General features: G+C 39.7%; 1 protein-coding gene across 6 annotated transcripts in view; it reads left to right on the top strand.

Annotated features, from left to right (window-relative positions):
* Window positions 1-4,337: 4,337 nt before the first annotated feature.
* LOC115372437 (transcription factor COE3) overlaps window positions 4,338-14,307 on the top strand; it is a 69,306-nt gene continuing 59,336 nt past the window's right edge. For all 6 annotated transcript variants that reach the window (XM_030070331.1, XM_030070330.1, XM_030070328.1 and 3 more), the window contains exons 1-6: window positions 4,338-4,468; window positions 4,757-4,913; window positions 5,211-5,274; window positions 5,667-5,722; window positions 7,638-7,711; window positions 9,459-9,527. In XM_030070331.1, coding sequence (XP_029926191.1) covers window positions 4,338-4,468; window positions 4,757-4,913; window positions 5,211-5,274; window positions 5,667-5,722; window positions 7,638-7,711; window positions 9,459-9,527 — 551 coding nt within the window. The remainder of the gene's footprint in view (window positions 4,469-4,756; window positions 4,914-5,210; window positions 5,275-5,666; window positions 5,723-7,637; window positions 7,712-9,458; window positions 9,528-14,307) is intronic.

Raw genomic sequence — 14,307 nt, 5'->3', positions numbered from 1 at the left:
CTCTCCTCCATTTATTTTTATTCTTATTGTTACATTTTTTACATTTTTTTTTCTTTTCTTAAGACTTGTGTGTAAGTCTTTGGTCTGCAAATATAAACCGATATTCTCTCCTCACAAACAGTGTGATTTGAAGTAATTTGGCCTGCATTTGGGCTTTCTTGCGCGGGTGGGGTGGGGGTGTTAAATAAACCTATGTTGAGATTTAGCTATCTTGTCACTGAAGACAACAGCTGTCTCCTATCGACACAATGATCTCAACTGTAACCAATGAGGGGCGCTGTCCGTCTATCAGCAATAACGATTTGACACCAATAGCCTACATGATTGATCTTACTCGTGCATCTCTCGAGTGATTGCTGTTTTAGTCCTACTATTTAGAAAAACAGCCTGTAAACTGTGTACAAATATGATATTTAAATATGTAATATCGAATTTCTGACGTTCATTCATAGGGCCCATTATGAATCGCTTTGGGAAATTAAGTTTGTAGGCAGGCGTTCAGTGTAGATTACAGGCTACTGTCTAATCAAAACATTTTAATAAATATAGTGCACATAAATAAAACAAATTTCAAGCAAGCACAACGTTTTATTCAACCCTGTGTTTGAAGAAAAACTTGGTGTAGAATCTGAAACAACGCCACAAGTGCTGGCAATATTAAAACTAAAATGATATACTTAATATTAAATTATATTTTCTGTAAATCAAGGAGTAGTGTCTCCTGCAGATGTCCAGAAAAGAAATGATCTTGCACGTAGTTATCCCTCATGGGTTGGAGGACTTGTTGGAGAAAAAAAAAAAAAAAAAAAAAGTTCAATCACCTAATCAAATTATCACAGGTGTAAACAATGGAATAAATAATATGAGTTGATTCGCTGTAAACAAGCATAAAGAGGCTACGAGTGCCTGTTTGTGGCATATGGAATTTGGGGGAAAAAAGAAGTTCATTTAACTGCAGGCGTATATGCATTTGATAAATATTTAATCGAAAATAGATCACTCTAAAACAATTCCTTTCCGCCGAGAGCGAACTTGCATGATGGGTGCTAATAAGATTTTTTCCCCCGACTTTTTTGCCAATCAGTCCATTTTAAAACAATGCAGGTGAGCATAATGAAAGTGTTGTCCCAATAAAGTGCATGGACGGACAGCTGGGCAGCGGCCGGCTGATTGACTTTGCCTTGACATCTGGGAGGCCCGCTGGCCCCTGGCACGCGTATAGGCTGATGTCGCCATTTACATGCAAATTTAAGGAGATCATGAGGGCCTCGCCCCGTAAATTCGCACAAAAAAGAAGACGTCACCCTCAATACGGAGGAGGCTCGTCCCGTCGAGACGGGAGGTCTTGGAAGTCACCGTGTACATTTTTATTGAGAGCCACACGTCCTGAGGAGTTCGGTTTTAGGCCCAAATCTTGGGGGTCCAGTCTTTGTGGCTGCTGAATAGAAGAATAAGATAGCAGGCCTCAGTGTCCTCAACTGGTCATTAAAACCGGCATAAAGGCTGCTTTGAACGCACGGCCAAGATGCAGAGAGCACGCATAGTTTACGATTGTTTCACTTCTTGTCAACCACCACTTACCTTCTGCGTGTTGAGAAACACAGGTCTGGTTTAAGTGAGAATTGGCAAAATGTGACTAATATCCTAATTCCACGCCCGTGCAAAGTTTTCATGCATGCATTCCCTAAAACAAACAGGGGATCAACATTTCCTTTATTTTGAACGTGTGATACTAACATTTCACCTAATGATGGAGAGCGCATTTTCCACGGTGTAAGCCCACCACGCAGATGATCCCACAGAATGAGCCGAGACGGATTCAGGCTCCGCGCCTCAGTGTGTGGAGCAGCTGACTCCCTCTCTCCACGTCCAGATGGCTCCTGCACACAGATTTGCATTCATTTTCCTCTAATATCTTCTGAAATAGCGGGGCAGCTGCATTTGTTGTCAAATACGGTTTAAAACTCCCTTTCAGGACAGCATCGTTACCTACGTGACGGGTGTGGAGATCCATTTTCCCTCTCCAGTCAACAGTATCAGATCTAAGAGGATTTGTCTCAAAGTCTCCTAATTTGATAATCAGATTTAAATCGCCTTGGTGCGTGTAATCAGGGGTTAAGTTCTAATAAACGACTTGAAACTGTGTGCAAAAACCGTAGTGAGTTCTGTGCAAAAAAGATATTTGCAATCTCGATAAAACAGATAAAAAATTACAACATGTACGTCTCGGTTTGTTTCACCCAAGAGCGAAAAAAAGATAAAATATCAACAAAGAGACATCCTTGTGAGTCTTTCTTGATATTTCCCACAAATTGGAACGTACCCTTAAATGTTAAAAAAATAACATTTTCTCACCCTCATTTTGTGACTAGGCAATTTGGCAATAGATTTTGTAGAGGTGAAAGCAACAGCTTATAATTCACTTATCTTTGGCAGCAGCTATTAACCCTCAGCACCAGCTAGATAGATTGCTCAGGATATAGCACACATCTCTCTTCCTCGCACCCTCCCCTCTCTCCCTCCATCCTCTCCTCCTTTTCACCACTAATGAACCGAATTGGTTGCTTGCCCCTCTCGGACAGATTCGGACATGTAGGCTGTTGGCTCTTTAAAAATTATTAAGATGTTTCTGATTATTACTGATTTTACAGGACGTGCATGAAATAAGGAAGGGCACAAATCCATAGATTTCCTGAAGTTTTTTTTTTTTTTTTTTAATGTCACGAGACACTGTGGCTCTGATTTTTAGCCCATAAAAAAGAGGTCAAAAGATCAGATTTTTTTTTTTCTTTTAAAGAAATGACATCTCGAACTGATTGATATGGTTGGACATTAATAACATGGAGGTTAAGAATATATGTCTGATTTTAAAATTTTGGTGAAATTATCGTAAAAATCTAATTATAGATATGATGAGAAATTCCCTGCCTGGCCACACACGTCACAGAAAAAGGAAATCAACTTATGCTGAAAATTTCTAACGAAAAGTCAATTTAAATTAATTGATTTATAATCCTGCCACATCTAAACTCAGTTTTTATTGAAATATAGTTTTGATAAAAAAATAAAACATCACATCTTAGCGTTGAAAAAAATAGAATAATAAAAATATGTCAATTTTATGAAAAAAACAAACATGATCAACTATTGCTGAAATATTATTTATGGCCTATGTATGTTAGAGATGCTTTCGTTACAACAGTGAACAAACTGTTTCAACATATCAGTGTTGTGCCATATTAAAGTATTAAAGATATTTGAAGTAATATATATATATATATATATATATATATATATATATATATATATATATATATATATATATATATATAAACCAACATAATTAAACCAATTACAAAATTTGCATTCATTAGGCCACTAAAATAATTAGCTTTGACAATTTCAGAATTTTGAGTTATTGTTTTTCCCCCTTTTTTTTTTTTCCTGATTATGTGTGATGGTTACATCCCGTTGAATTTTCCATATCATTAAAAAAATCAAACTCACCACATATAGGGCCTAAGCAAGAGGAAAAGTGGAGCGAGTGAGTGTTCTCAGGTTGCTGCACTATGGGGCTGTACCCGTATAGTGGAGCGCCACTGCTTGACAGGAAGCGTCAGAGCTCCATATATGGTCAAAACCACGCCCCTTCAGCGTCATATTCTGACAGCGCCTCTCCCGTGGGTTTAGAGTTTTGGCTCCCGGGAAAGATTTCAGTCCTCGGGGAAAGAGGGCTTAGTTTTGCATGTTCCCATCCATCCTGCACGACGCGAAAGGGCCCCTTATCCACCTCTCCTGTGTACTAGGAACACCTCCACTGGTGATCAGCCTTTGCCTGTGTTTGTCTTGTGGAGAAGCAGCAGCACCTTTTCAGGAGTGGGTTTTTTATTCAACAAGAAGTCCTGAAGGTTTTGGATGCGGTGCTTCAGGGATGTGGGCACTTTGAGAGCAGCATCACCCACAAACACAAACAACTGCCATCGATTTTTCTGTGAATAGCCAAAAAAAAAAAAAAGGAAAAAAAAAAAAAAAAAAAAAAAAAAGGAAAAAAAAAAAAGAAAAACAAAGAGGAACAATAGCACCACAAAAAAAATCTTGTCTATTGAACAATTCACTTTTCCAGTCTGTGGATACCACTCTAACTAAGTACAGCACTTTGAGAATTGTTCACATCGGACGGACTGAAGAGGGAGGCAAGACCTGTGGACCGGGTTTTCCCTCGCAAGTCTGAATCGGCTCTCGCTACTTATCCTGTGAAAAAAACCCTGAAGGATAACACGCTTGGACGTTTATTTCCCTAATTTCGCAGGAGGCTCTTTTCACGCAAATTGTCCTAAATGTTTGGGATTCAGGAAACTATACCGCGGGGTGGGACGACGATGAAGGAGGAACCGCTGGGTGGACTGAACTCGGTCCGCTCCTGGATGCACACAGCTGGGGTGGTGGATGCAAACACAGCCGCCCAAAGGTACGCATGCCAAAAGCATCTGATTTTTCTCACGCATTCCCTCCTCATCATATCGACCCCTCAATCCCCTCAATACTCTGTATCAATTACGGTCTCCCAATAAATGCCCCCCCTTCGGCTTTCCATTCTTTCATTACATCAGATTACCCATTATTGTGACAAATCAAGAAATCTCCCCCGTACTCAAGCGTGCTTCTGCATCTCCAATGTTTTCATCAGCTTCTCCATCATCTAGTATCCCCGGTGTCCGGTACTTAACCGAGATGGTCTCTTGTTTTCTCCCCGCAGCGGTGTCGGCTTGGCACGGGCACATTATGAAAAGCAGCCTCCTTCCAACCTCAGAAAATCCAATTTTTTCCATTTCGTCCTGGCGCTGTATGACAGACAGGGTCAGCCCGTGGAGATCGAAAGGACAGCTTTTGTGGACTTTGTGGAGAAAGAAAAAGTAAGCCGTGTATTTAGGAATACATGCACCGCTGTTCATAATCTTCACATGTATTGAAATTATGTTCTTTGAAATGGCAGTGGGTTACTGAGGGGGAGTCACGTGTAATATTGATTTTTTTTTTGTAAATCTCAATTCGTTGATGACATTGTGGTTGTTATGAACTTAGACTGATTCTTTTATCTTTTACACATAAACTATGATTTTTTTCTCTCTCTCTCCAGCACACAGATACATGAAAGTAATGGACAGTTTTTTTTATGGATGTTGATTTTCACTAACTCTTGTCTCCTGCAGGAACCAAACAGTGAAAAAACTAACAATGGGATTCATTACAAACTACAGTTATTGTACAGCAATGGTGAGTAATTATCATAACTCTGCAAACATAAACACATACTCATATAACACATTAGTTTACCTGCATGCTTAAAATAAAATACAGCAACAACAACAATAATAATAACAACAACAACAACAGCATCAACAATAATAATAATAATACTAATAATAAAATAGTCATTACATACTAACAATATTAACAGTCAATAAATAATTAGATTGGTCTCAAAAGATTGTCAACTCTCAATACGTTTTCTGACATACTGCTACACTTAACAATATAAACTCTTTGGACTTTTGTCCTTCTCTTATTATTATATGTTATTATTTTTTTTTCTTTTTCCTTATATCAAGAACAGTTTCTAAAAATTCACATCCTAACAAGTCTTGTTGTTTTTTTTTTCTCCCCAGGCGTCAGAACAGAACAGGATCTTTACATACGGTTAATCGATTCGATGACGAAGCAGGTAAGCTGCTGTTACACTTGTTTTCATGCAGCCCAGTCCAGCCCTGCTCACATCTCCAGTCCACTTGTGCACATCTTAACACGCCGTGCAAATTGTCACCCCTTGAAATACCACACGCTTTCCAAACGTGCTTACCAAATTCACTCGTGCTACAAATAAAATCAAATTACTGCTGTAACAGGAAGAGACAGCTTCCATTTTGACTGTTTACGTTTGACTATATCATATTGCAAGACCCTAAAAGTCCTTTTTTTTTTTTTTTTTTTTTTACCCTGCAGAGGGTTAGCCCAATTCTTTAGGCTTAGTTTGTCCACATTAAATTTTAAACCGTGGTCTTGACTCTCCTGCATAGTATCAGAGGCACCACTCTAAATTGCATTTTTATTATTTGCACAACCTGGATATTTAGAATTATAAATATTAATATTTTTTCAAAGGTTCGTTTCACTCCCCTCCAAACAGGCACAATTTTGAGAGTGACTTAACCTGCAGCCTGACGCTCACAGCTCACACTTGTGTTAGGACGCCTTGTGCACATTTTAACCCAGCGCACAGATCAACAGACCCAATTACAATTGGTTAAATAAAATACGGCAGCCTTGTTTTGGCTTTTCACGTGTGTTTTGGGTATGAAACGGAGGGTTAAGGCTGAGCCATCTGAATAGAGCCGTGCAGCCTGGGCCACTGGTCACAGAGAACATTCCTGTGCGAATGATCCGAGTCAATGACGCAGAACAAGCAATTTATGGATTTCTGTTTCTACAGCTGCAAATAGCGACATAAATCAAACCAATATAGATAATCGCCTGGTGCCCCGCAAAAAAAGATACATCAGGTCAAGCAGGACAGCTTTTCACAGCGAGAACACGATGCGACCTGGTTCATATATGTCACTTTTTTAAAAGTCACACTCTCTATGGACTTGCATGCAAAAATTTATGGATGACAACAAAAGGGAAAAATAAAAGAAAGAAAAAAAGTGCGATGTATATATATATGAACACACACACACACACATTTTTTTTTTTATTATTATTTTTGTTTTCGAAATGTTCTATTTATAATGAAGTGTTTTGCTTGTTTTTACACTTGGTGCCGGTTCAGTACGAGGGAGTAAAGTGTCTATCCTTAGAATAGGAAGAAGGAGGGAGGGATCGAGGGAGGGAGAGAAGAGCGGCAGAACTGATAGCTCCACGCCATCTGTTTCAGCCAATGCTCAAAAATTACTCAACCGTACCGCCAGACACCGCTTTTTATCCACAGAAAGATCATTGTTAGCGGCTCAAAATAAACAACAGATTGCCCATTAACACTTTCCCCCAAATATCCCCAGATTATAAGCATATTGATGACACTTCTATTGGATCTCTCCTCATGAAAATCTCTCCCTCTCTTTCTCTCTCTCTCTCTCTCTCTCTCTCTCTCTTTCTCTCTCCCCCTCTGCTTATATGTGAGAGAGAACTACTGGATATTATTTACCTATGAGAAAATAATAATTATTATTGTTATTATTGCTGTGATAATTATTGTTACTATTAATATCATTATTATTATTGGTGGTAGTAGTGGCAATAGTAGCAGAAGTAGTCGTGGTAGTTGATATTGTTGCATTGTTAGTGATAGTGATGCTGGTAATATTATTCATACTACAATGGGATGATTGCAGTTATTATTTTTGCTGTATTTATTGCATAGCCTTTTGTACTTAATGAACACATCGTATTGAACTACTATCATGAGTGTTCATGCCTCAGTGTATTCTATTTAACACAAATGTGGAGAAATAGCAGGCATGTTAGTGTAACTGCCTGTGGTTCTTTCATTTTCAATTTCTAAGAATGATACGTGAGTAAGGGATGACTGTGTTTCCTCATGTGGATTAAACACTTTATTTCCATCTGATTGTCTCTCAAAGGCGATAGTTTATGAAGGCCAAGACAAGAATCCTGAAATGTGCAGAGTTCTTCTTACTCATGAAATTATGTGCAGGTAAGCATTATTTTTGTCTGCATCCATTTTGCACATACAGGCAAAAAGTCATTCTCTTCCCTCAATGAGTTTTGGCACTCATGATATGCTGCAGCACAGTGCAAACTTAGTGGACTCTCCTGTAGTAAAAGTCCTCCAGTAACCACAGAAAAGGGGCTGCTATTATTTCAAACTCTGATATCATATAAAACAACTTTGATATGAATGATCATGCCATGGACATCACAGTGAAAATGCTCAAATATCATGACAGCACACTTTTTTTTTTAATTTTAGGAAAGACCAATTGGCTGTATCATAAACAATCAATGACATAAGAACACATGTGCCATTTAATTTTTTTTTTCTTCACAAAACCCCATGCCACCATGTAGGCCCGCAAGACACAATGTGTTATCTATTAAGTTATGCATAGATATGTCATGATATCTATCAGCTTTTTTTTCCCTTTCTGCACTGAGTCAGTTCTCGGTTGATCCCACCTGTCATCAGTGATCAGCCAGCCTTTTAGCGTCATTTAACCACATAAATCTCAACCTCTCATATTCCGCTGCTATTCAACGGTGTCATTGATACTAAAAGGAAAAACGTCTTTTGTTGTTATTGTTGAGCTCAGCATGAGCTTTGTGAACATTGAATTCGGATACTGTCGGTTAACCTCTCCTTTGTTGCACCGGTGCATTGTTCAAGTTACTGGTTGGGAGCAAGTGCAGCATGAGAGCTGAGAATGATTTGTCTTTTTCCATGCATAAACTCATCACTCACGCTCAATTTATACATGCATCCATCACTTATTTGTGACACGTTGAATATGCCCGAGCTCTAGAGGTAATATTTTTTTTTGTCACAGGGGAAGTGCATTTTGCTGTAGAATAAAGAACTACTTGAACTACTGCCTATTATCAGATGAGAGGACATACATTATAGCAGCACTTCATAATAATAATAATTGCCTGACAATTTTCTTTTATTCAGTCTTATCAAACACTATTCTTAGAATTATCTTATTACTCTAATATTTGCAGCACTTATTTATAAAACTCATCTCTGTTATTACTACTACAAAGTCATGCAAATCAGACATATTTGAATAATATGTGGTTGACTAACAATCTTTTTTTTTTTTTTTTTACAAAGTCTTTATTTTTTTTTTCTTTATTTGCTGTATGGCATTAATGAATCATGTTCACCTACGTTTATGTTTTCATTTCAAATGGAGACTGGGATGATGTGTTTGTTTATTTTTGCAGTTTTGATTCAAGTCCCAATCAAAGAAGTGGAGGCAGCTAGCTATAGGCTTAGGGAGGAGTTGGTTGAAACATGTGGTGGGAGATAGATTAGTGCTTTTGAGGCCATAATTGATAAATGCCCCGCAGAAATATTGGTTGAGGGTGGCACCTTGCATCTCCCTCAGAAATAGCAGCTTGGCAATTAGAGGTAAACAAAAGCTGAAGCTGTGAAAAGTGACTCCCCTGCCTCCTGGCCCAATCCCCACTCCCCTCCCCTCCAACACTAAGCCAAACAACACAACATGTTGTTTTCACCATTTTTATCAGCAATCAGCATCAATGGAACGGATAGATTGGGAGGAAATCTCATGGCATTTTTCTTTTTTCTTTTTGCAATATCAAAAACAGCTACATGGTGGTAAATAAATATATGTGCATTTGTGTGTTAATTACTATTTTTTACTGTATTTAAAAAAAAAAAAAATGTTGTGTCTGACATGCACTGTCTATGTTCCCAGCCGATGCTGTGACAAGAAAAGCTGTGGAAACAGGAACGAGACTCCATCAGACCCTGTGATCATTGACAGGTAGGCCTACTTTGCTTGCAGCTTTTTTTTATTCTGTGTTTTGTGAGAGCAAGTGAATGAGTGAGCAAGTGAATGAGTGAGTGCGTGAACATGTGAGCATTCAAATAAGTGATTGGATGAGCAAGCAAATGTGTGAGCCAATGAACAATTGAGTTCCCTCCTGGTGTGCTAGACTGCCCAGTTGGGCTGACTTGCACCTTATAGCCCACAGTGTGGGAACTGTGGGTGATTCTGTGTGAGCGGCTGAGGGGCGTCTTTCCCAGGTACCTGTGCTCTGAGGGGCGGTCACCACCTGGATAGGGTTTGTTCAATCACAGGTGGTTCAATCACCAGAGGATCATGCTGGGAATACTGCTAATTAGCTTAGGCAACTTCACGTTTATTTGGCTGGCTTCCCTTCTTTGTTTACGGCGGTGATGCTTACACTGTCAATAGTTGTTTTTCATTGACTGTTTCCTTCTCTCAAGTTAGCTGTGAGCTAGATGTTGTTAAAGTTTCGTTTCAGAGGGGATAAACATTTTACGCCGGCTGTTTTGTTCTGAACCTTCGGGGAGGTTAGAGATGCCAGATTGATAGTATTTTCATCATATTCTAAAAACAGGGAGAATAAAATGCCCTTCTTTTAGGCGCTGACATTTGTCACATACTGTGTAACTATACATTCTGGTCTCCTCAATCACCTCTCGCTGAATATGTTTAGGCAGTTGGATGAGGAGGGGGTGGATATGGGGGTGAGGCAGGGGGTGTATTTTCAGCGTCGATCTCAATGTAACTCTCACCACGTAGTGGGGAGAGACAGCAATGCTAATGTTTGACTAGCCGGAATCACTGTTTGCTTAGTGGAGAATGCCTGGTATCTGACAGAGGGGACAACTCTCTTATTAGTAATCAAATAGGGCTGAGCAGTTGTTGCCGCCACTCCACTCCAGCGGCTTCTCATGCATCAGGAAGTAGGAGCTGGCTGCCCTGGGAGCCTGGATGGATTACCAGAGCTACTGCTGTCTGAACTCAACGCACATAGACACACACGTAGTTGCACACGGACACACACACAGACGAAGACACAAACACACAGACAGACAGACTGACAGACACCCACATGCGTGCACATACGCACACGTACGCTGCTTATGTACGTGTTTATGCTGTTGGTCATGCTCTGGAGGACTGTTTGTATTTCTTTTGACAGTCACCGTGAATCATAAAGGGGAAAAAGTACTGAGGCGTTTAAGACAATATAAGGATATATCTTCTTCTTCTTTTTTTTTTTTTTTTTTTTGCTCTATCTGTTACTAAGTGGATTACTTCATTTTTTTAGTCAGGTGCATTTGTTCGGGACAGGATGATAGCGAGCACATTAACATATAACTTGAGATGTGTACTTTGTCTAATTTCCGCTGCTCTCATGTTTGCTTTGTGTTGCTCTGCTGCCTTTTACTGCTTAGAGTTTCGCACACCATTGTTCTTCAATCTGCGGGACAAAACATGTAACATAAGTACAATAAGCAAAATGAATGCATAGAGAATTAAAGTCAAGAAGAGGGGTGGGAAAAAAAAGAGCAGGGGAAAAAAAGAAGCGGATGGATATTGTAAGCTCAACTGGCTCAGGGAGGGCTCAGATTTTCATTGTGACAAGTCTGAATAGGAGTGGAGTATCCCTTTCCTTGCACAATGAGCGGCTCTGTTGAAACACAAAAGCATATGTTCCTCATTAGACCCTCCCATTGTCTCCATGTCGTAACTATGAGCCCGTCAGCTCACCCTAACAGACCCACACAGGTTCCCAGTGACTGAAGGAGGCTTGCAGAGAGAGCCGGTTGTGAAAGGTTGCAGGGTTTAGCAAGAGTTACTGATATGACCAGCACACACTGTAAGCTTACTACGTACAACTATTTACTGCAATTACTTGACTATTCTCGCTGTGCATATGGGTAAGCTTTTAGTTAAAGCCTCCATGTTTTACAGCCGTTTCTGTTACATCTGTCATTTTCTCATGCACATCATTAGAGGCACCTGTGCTGCGGTTGCTGCTGGCAGAAACTGATTATTTCCAATTGAGTAGAACATAGTTGAGTGACATAAACCTAGAGGAGAGGTTTGATTGTTGAATCAGGCATGTCTCATCTGTCTACAATTACAGTATGAAAACCAGCTAGTACTGCCACATTTCCTAGAGAAACAGTAGCATGGCCGAACCTTAAGAAACAGATTTGGAGTGAATCATTGATGGCGTTCATTCGCTGTAACATTTTCCCAGATGGTATGAGGGGAAAGCGCACACAGCTAGCTGGCATCTAGCAAGACATTAACTGGCGTTCCCATGGATCTGGCATATCCAACGGAGTTTGGGAAACTTATCATTCCAAATGTGTCCTATTTTCCTGCGGTCAAGCCAGACATCTGTTTACCCTATTTTCTCTCAGAGTTTTGATACAGATTTTCACTCAGATTTTTGAAGAGGAAGGATTCTCTTAAAAAAAAAAAAAAAAAAAAAAAAGTTGGTTAGATATAGGCCCAACAGCTGTCACAAAGTTTCAGCACTGCTTGGTCTTTAAATATTTCAACACTTATATTTGATGCCATTGCATTATTTATATTCATTTTTGGATGAAGAAAGGCCTCATTTTTGCAGCATTTGTGTGTGTTTATATGTGTGTCGACACAAATTTCAACATCTTTTGGGAAAGCCTGCCCATCTTTTGCTGTGTAAAAGAAAAGTCTATTGTCTTTCAATAATGTGAGCATGCATTTTTTTCTTCTTCACACATCAAATCAGGGAATGAAAATACGAGACTCTGTTGGCTCTTGCATAAAACAAGAAAGACATTGATTTCATCCAGTGACTAATTATATCACTATTGCTATGACCGCAGCACTGTGCAATTAGTTATTATTTTATCTCTTCTCTATGAAACCAGCAGGAATTTAGATGTCACATCTTTTAGCTAATGTTGCCTTAAAGTAAGAGAGTGTGTGTGTGTGTGTGTGTGTGTGTGTGTGTGTGTGTGTGTGTGTGTGTGTGTTTTTCCCCAGATTGTAATTTGAGTCCTCAGAGTTATAGTGATGAGGTGCCCAATATCTGATTAGATGGTTTCCCCATTTACAGTTTACATAGTGTGCAGCCAAACATAATTCAATTTGTGATGACTCTTCTGGTCTGGTATCTGTCTTCACTCTCTTACATATTGACTTTGTCTTCTCGTGTGTGAAAGATAAGATACATTGTTCAGGCTTACACATGGATTTGTAATAAGAAAGCATATGTTGTTGAAAGAGGAGAGAAAATGACTCATTGTGCGTGTCAGGGTTCAGAGGTCGCACCTTACACTGAGAAGCAGCAGCAATTTATGCAAGGAGACCTGCAAGAGAGAGAGTGTGTGCTATCAGTGTGCATGCTGCCCATACATGAATTTTGAATTTAATGTATGTTCATACAGCTTAACATCCTGTGTCAATTTACACGGCCATTCAGAGACGGATTGTGGACCAGAGCTAAACGTGTCAGCTCCATTTATTCCAGCAGCTACGGCACTCCCTTTCACTTCCTGTCACAAAGGTCAAAGGGCGCTGACCTTTGGAGTGCAGCCCAGCCACTGAATAATTCATGACATTGACTTGTTTTTCCCCTTATTTTTTCCCTTGTCTCTTTTTTTGGTCAGCACACATGGTTGTGCTGTGGGGGGCTTTTATTCATTTAGCTCATTTATAAAGGCCTCACTGCACCTGTTTGTGTGTTAATGCAATTAAATTTTGGCCTAATGTAAATTTTGCTTAGCTTTCCGTTATGTCCCTCATTAGTAAGCCTGTATTTTCTAAATGACTTTGCGTTATCGTTCATTTATGGAACACCTACGAGGTCATTTCCCAGAGTGCACTTGACTTGTTGTCGAGTTGTTTACCAGAAACAAAAGACGGCAGCCTTAAAATGTCTCACATGTGGTTTCCCCTGCCTTCTAAGAAACAAATCGGAAAATTTGTGTGCTCCCATCTGGTTTTTGCAAAACCGTGATTACCTCCAAAAGCTGAACAAATGCCAGTATTTATAAGGTCAGCCCTTTATGTGGAAATGTGATGTAAATGAGAATCAGCGAAAGGGGACATTAAACAAAATTAAATTCATTGTCTCCTTTAATGTCATTTACATTTTTGGCTAAGCCCTGGACTGTCAAAGAGGATTTCTAAAACCATTTTAATTGCACATCAGCATTGGAAAAGAGGGCGTGTTTTCTGCGAGTCACTGTCTTGATAACCTGCAAAACAGAAGTCTGTTTATGAAATACCTAAATGACATGTTTTCACTGCATCTGCAGCGGGGCAATTAAGATGGCACACGGCAGGTAGCGTTAATCTACCACTGTGCTCCCACCATCCGTAAGCGGGAATGTAGGAACGATGCAGCTGAAGGGTCACAATAATGTTCTGTTGTTGTAATTGAGAGCTGATTGCTGCAGGTGTCCCTTCTGGATCTTTTGCGTTTTCCTGGGCTCGCACTGCTTGTCGTTTTGAGACTTTGCAGTGAAGTCGATTAAGGCAGTTGCCTTGTATAGGAAATGCAACACACTCACACCCGTACATGTACACAGACACACACACACACACACACATACCTTGTGTTAAGTATTTCCATCTTAGTATTTTATTTATGGCTGTTTTCGGTCTAATTCATGTGACAGATGTGAGTTTTTGACACCCATTGAGAAACGGGAGAATAAACCGGCCACCCCTGCCTGGGCCGACGTGATGTTTGAGTGAAGCCTGTCTCCTCCTGAGCCAGAGTAGG

Source organism: Myripristis murdjan, chromosome 15 (genome assembly GCF_902150065.1).
Source record: "Myripristis murdjan chromosome 15, fMyrMur1.1, whole genome shotgun sequence".
Taxonomy (NCBI): domain Eukaryota; kingdom Metazoa; phylum Chordata; class Actinopteri; order Holocentriformes; family Holocentridae; genus Myripristis; species Myripristis murdjan.
This window is presented reverse-complemented; position numbering and strand designations above follow the sequence as displayed.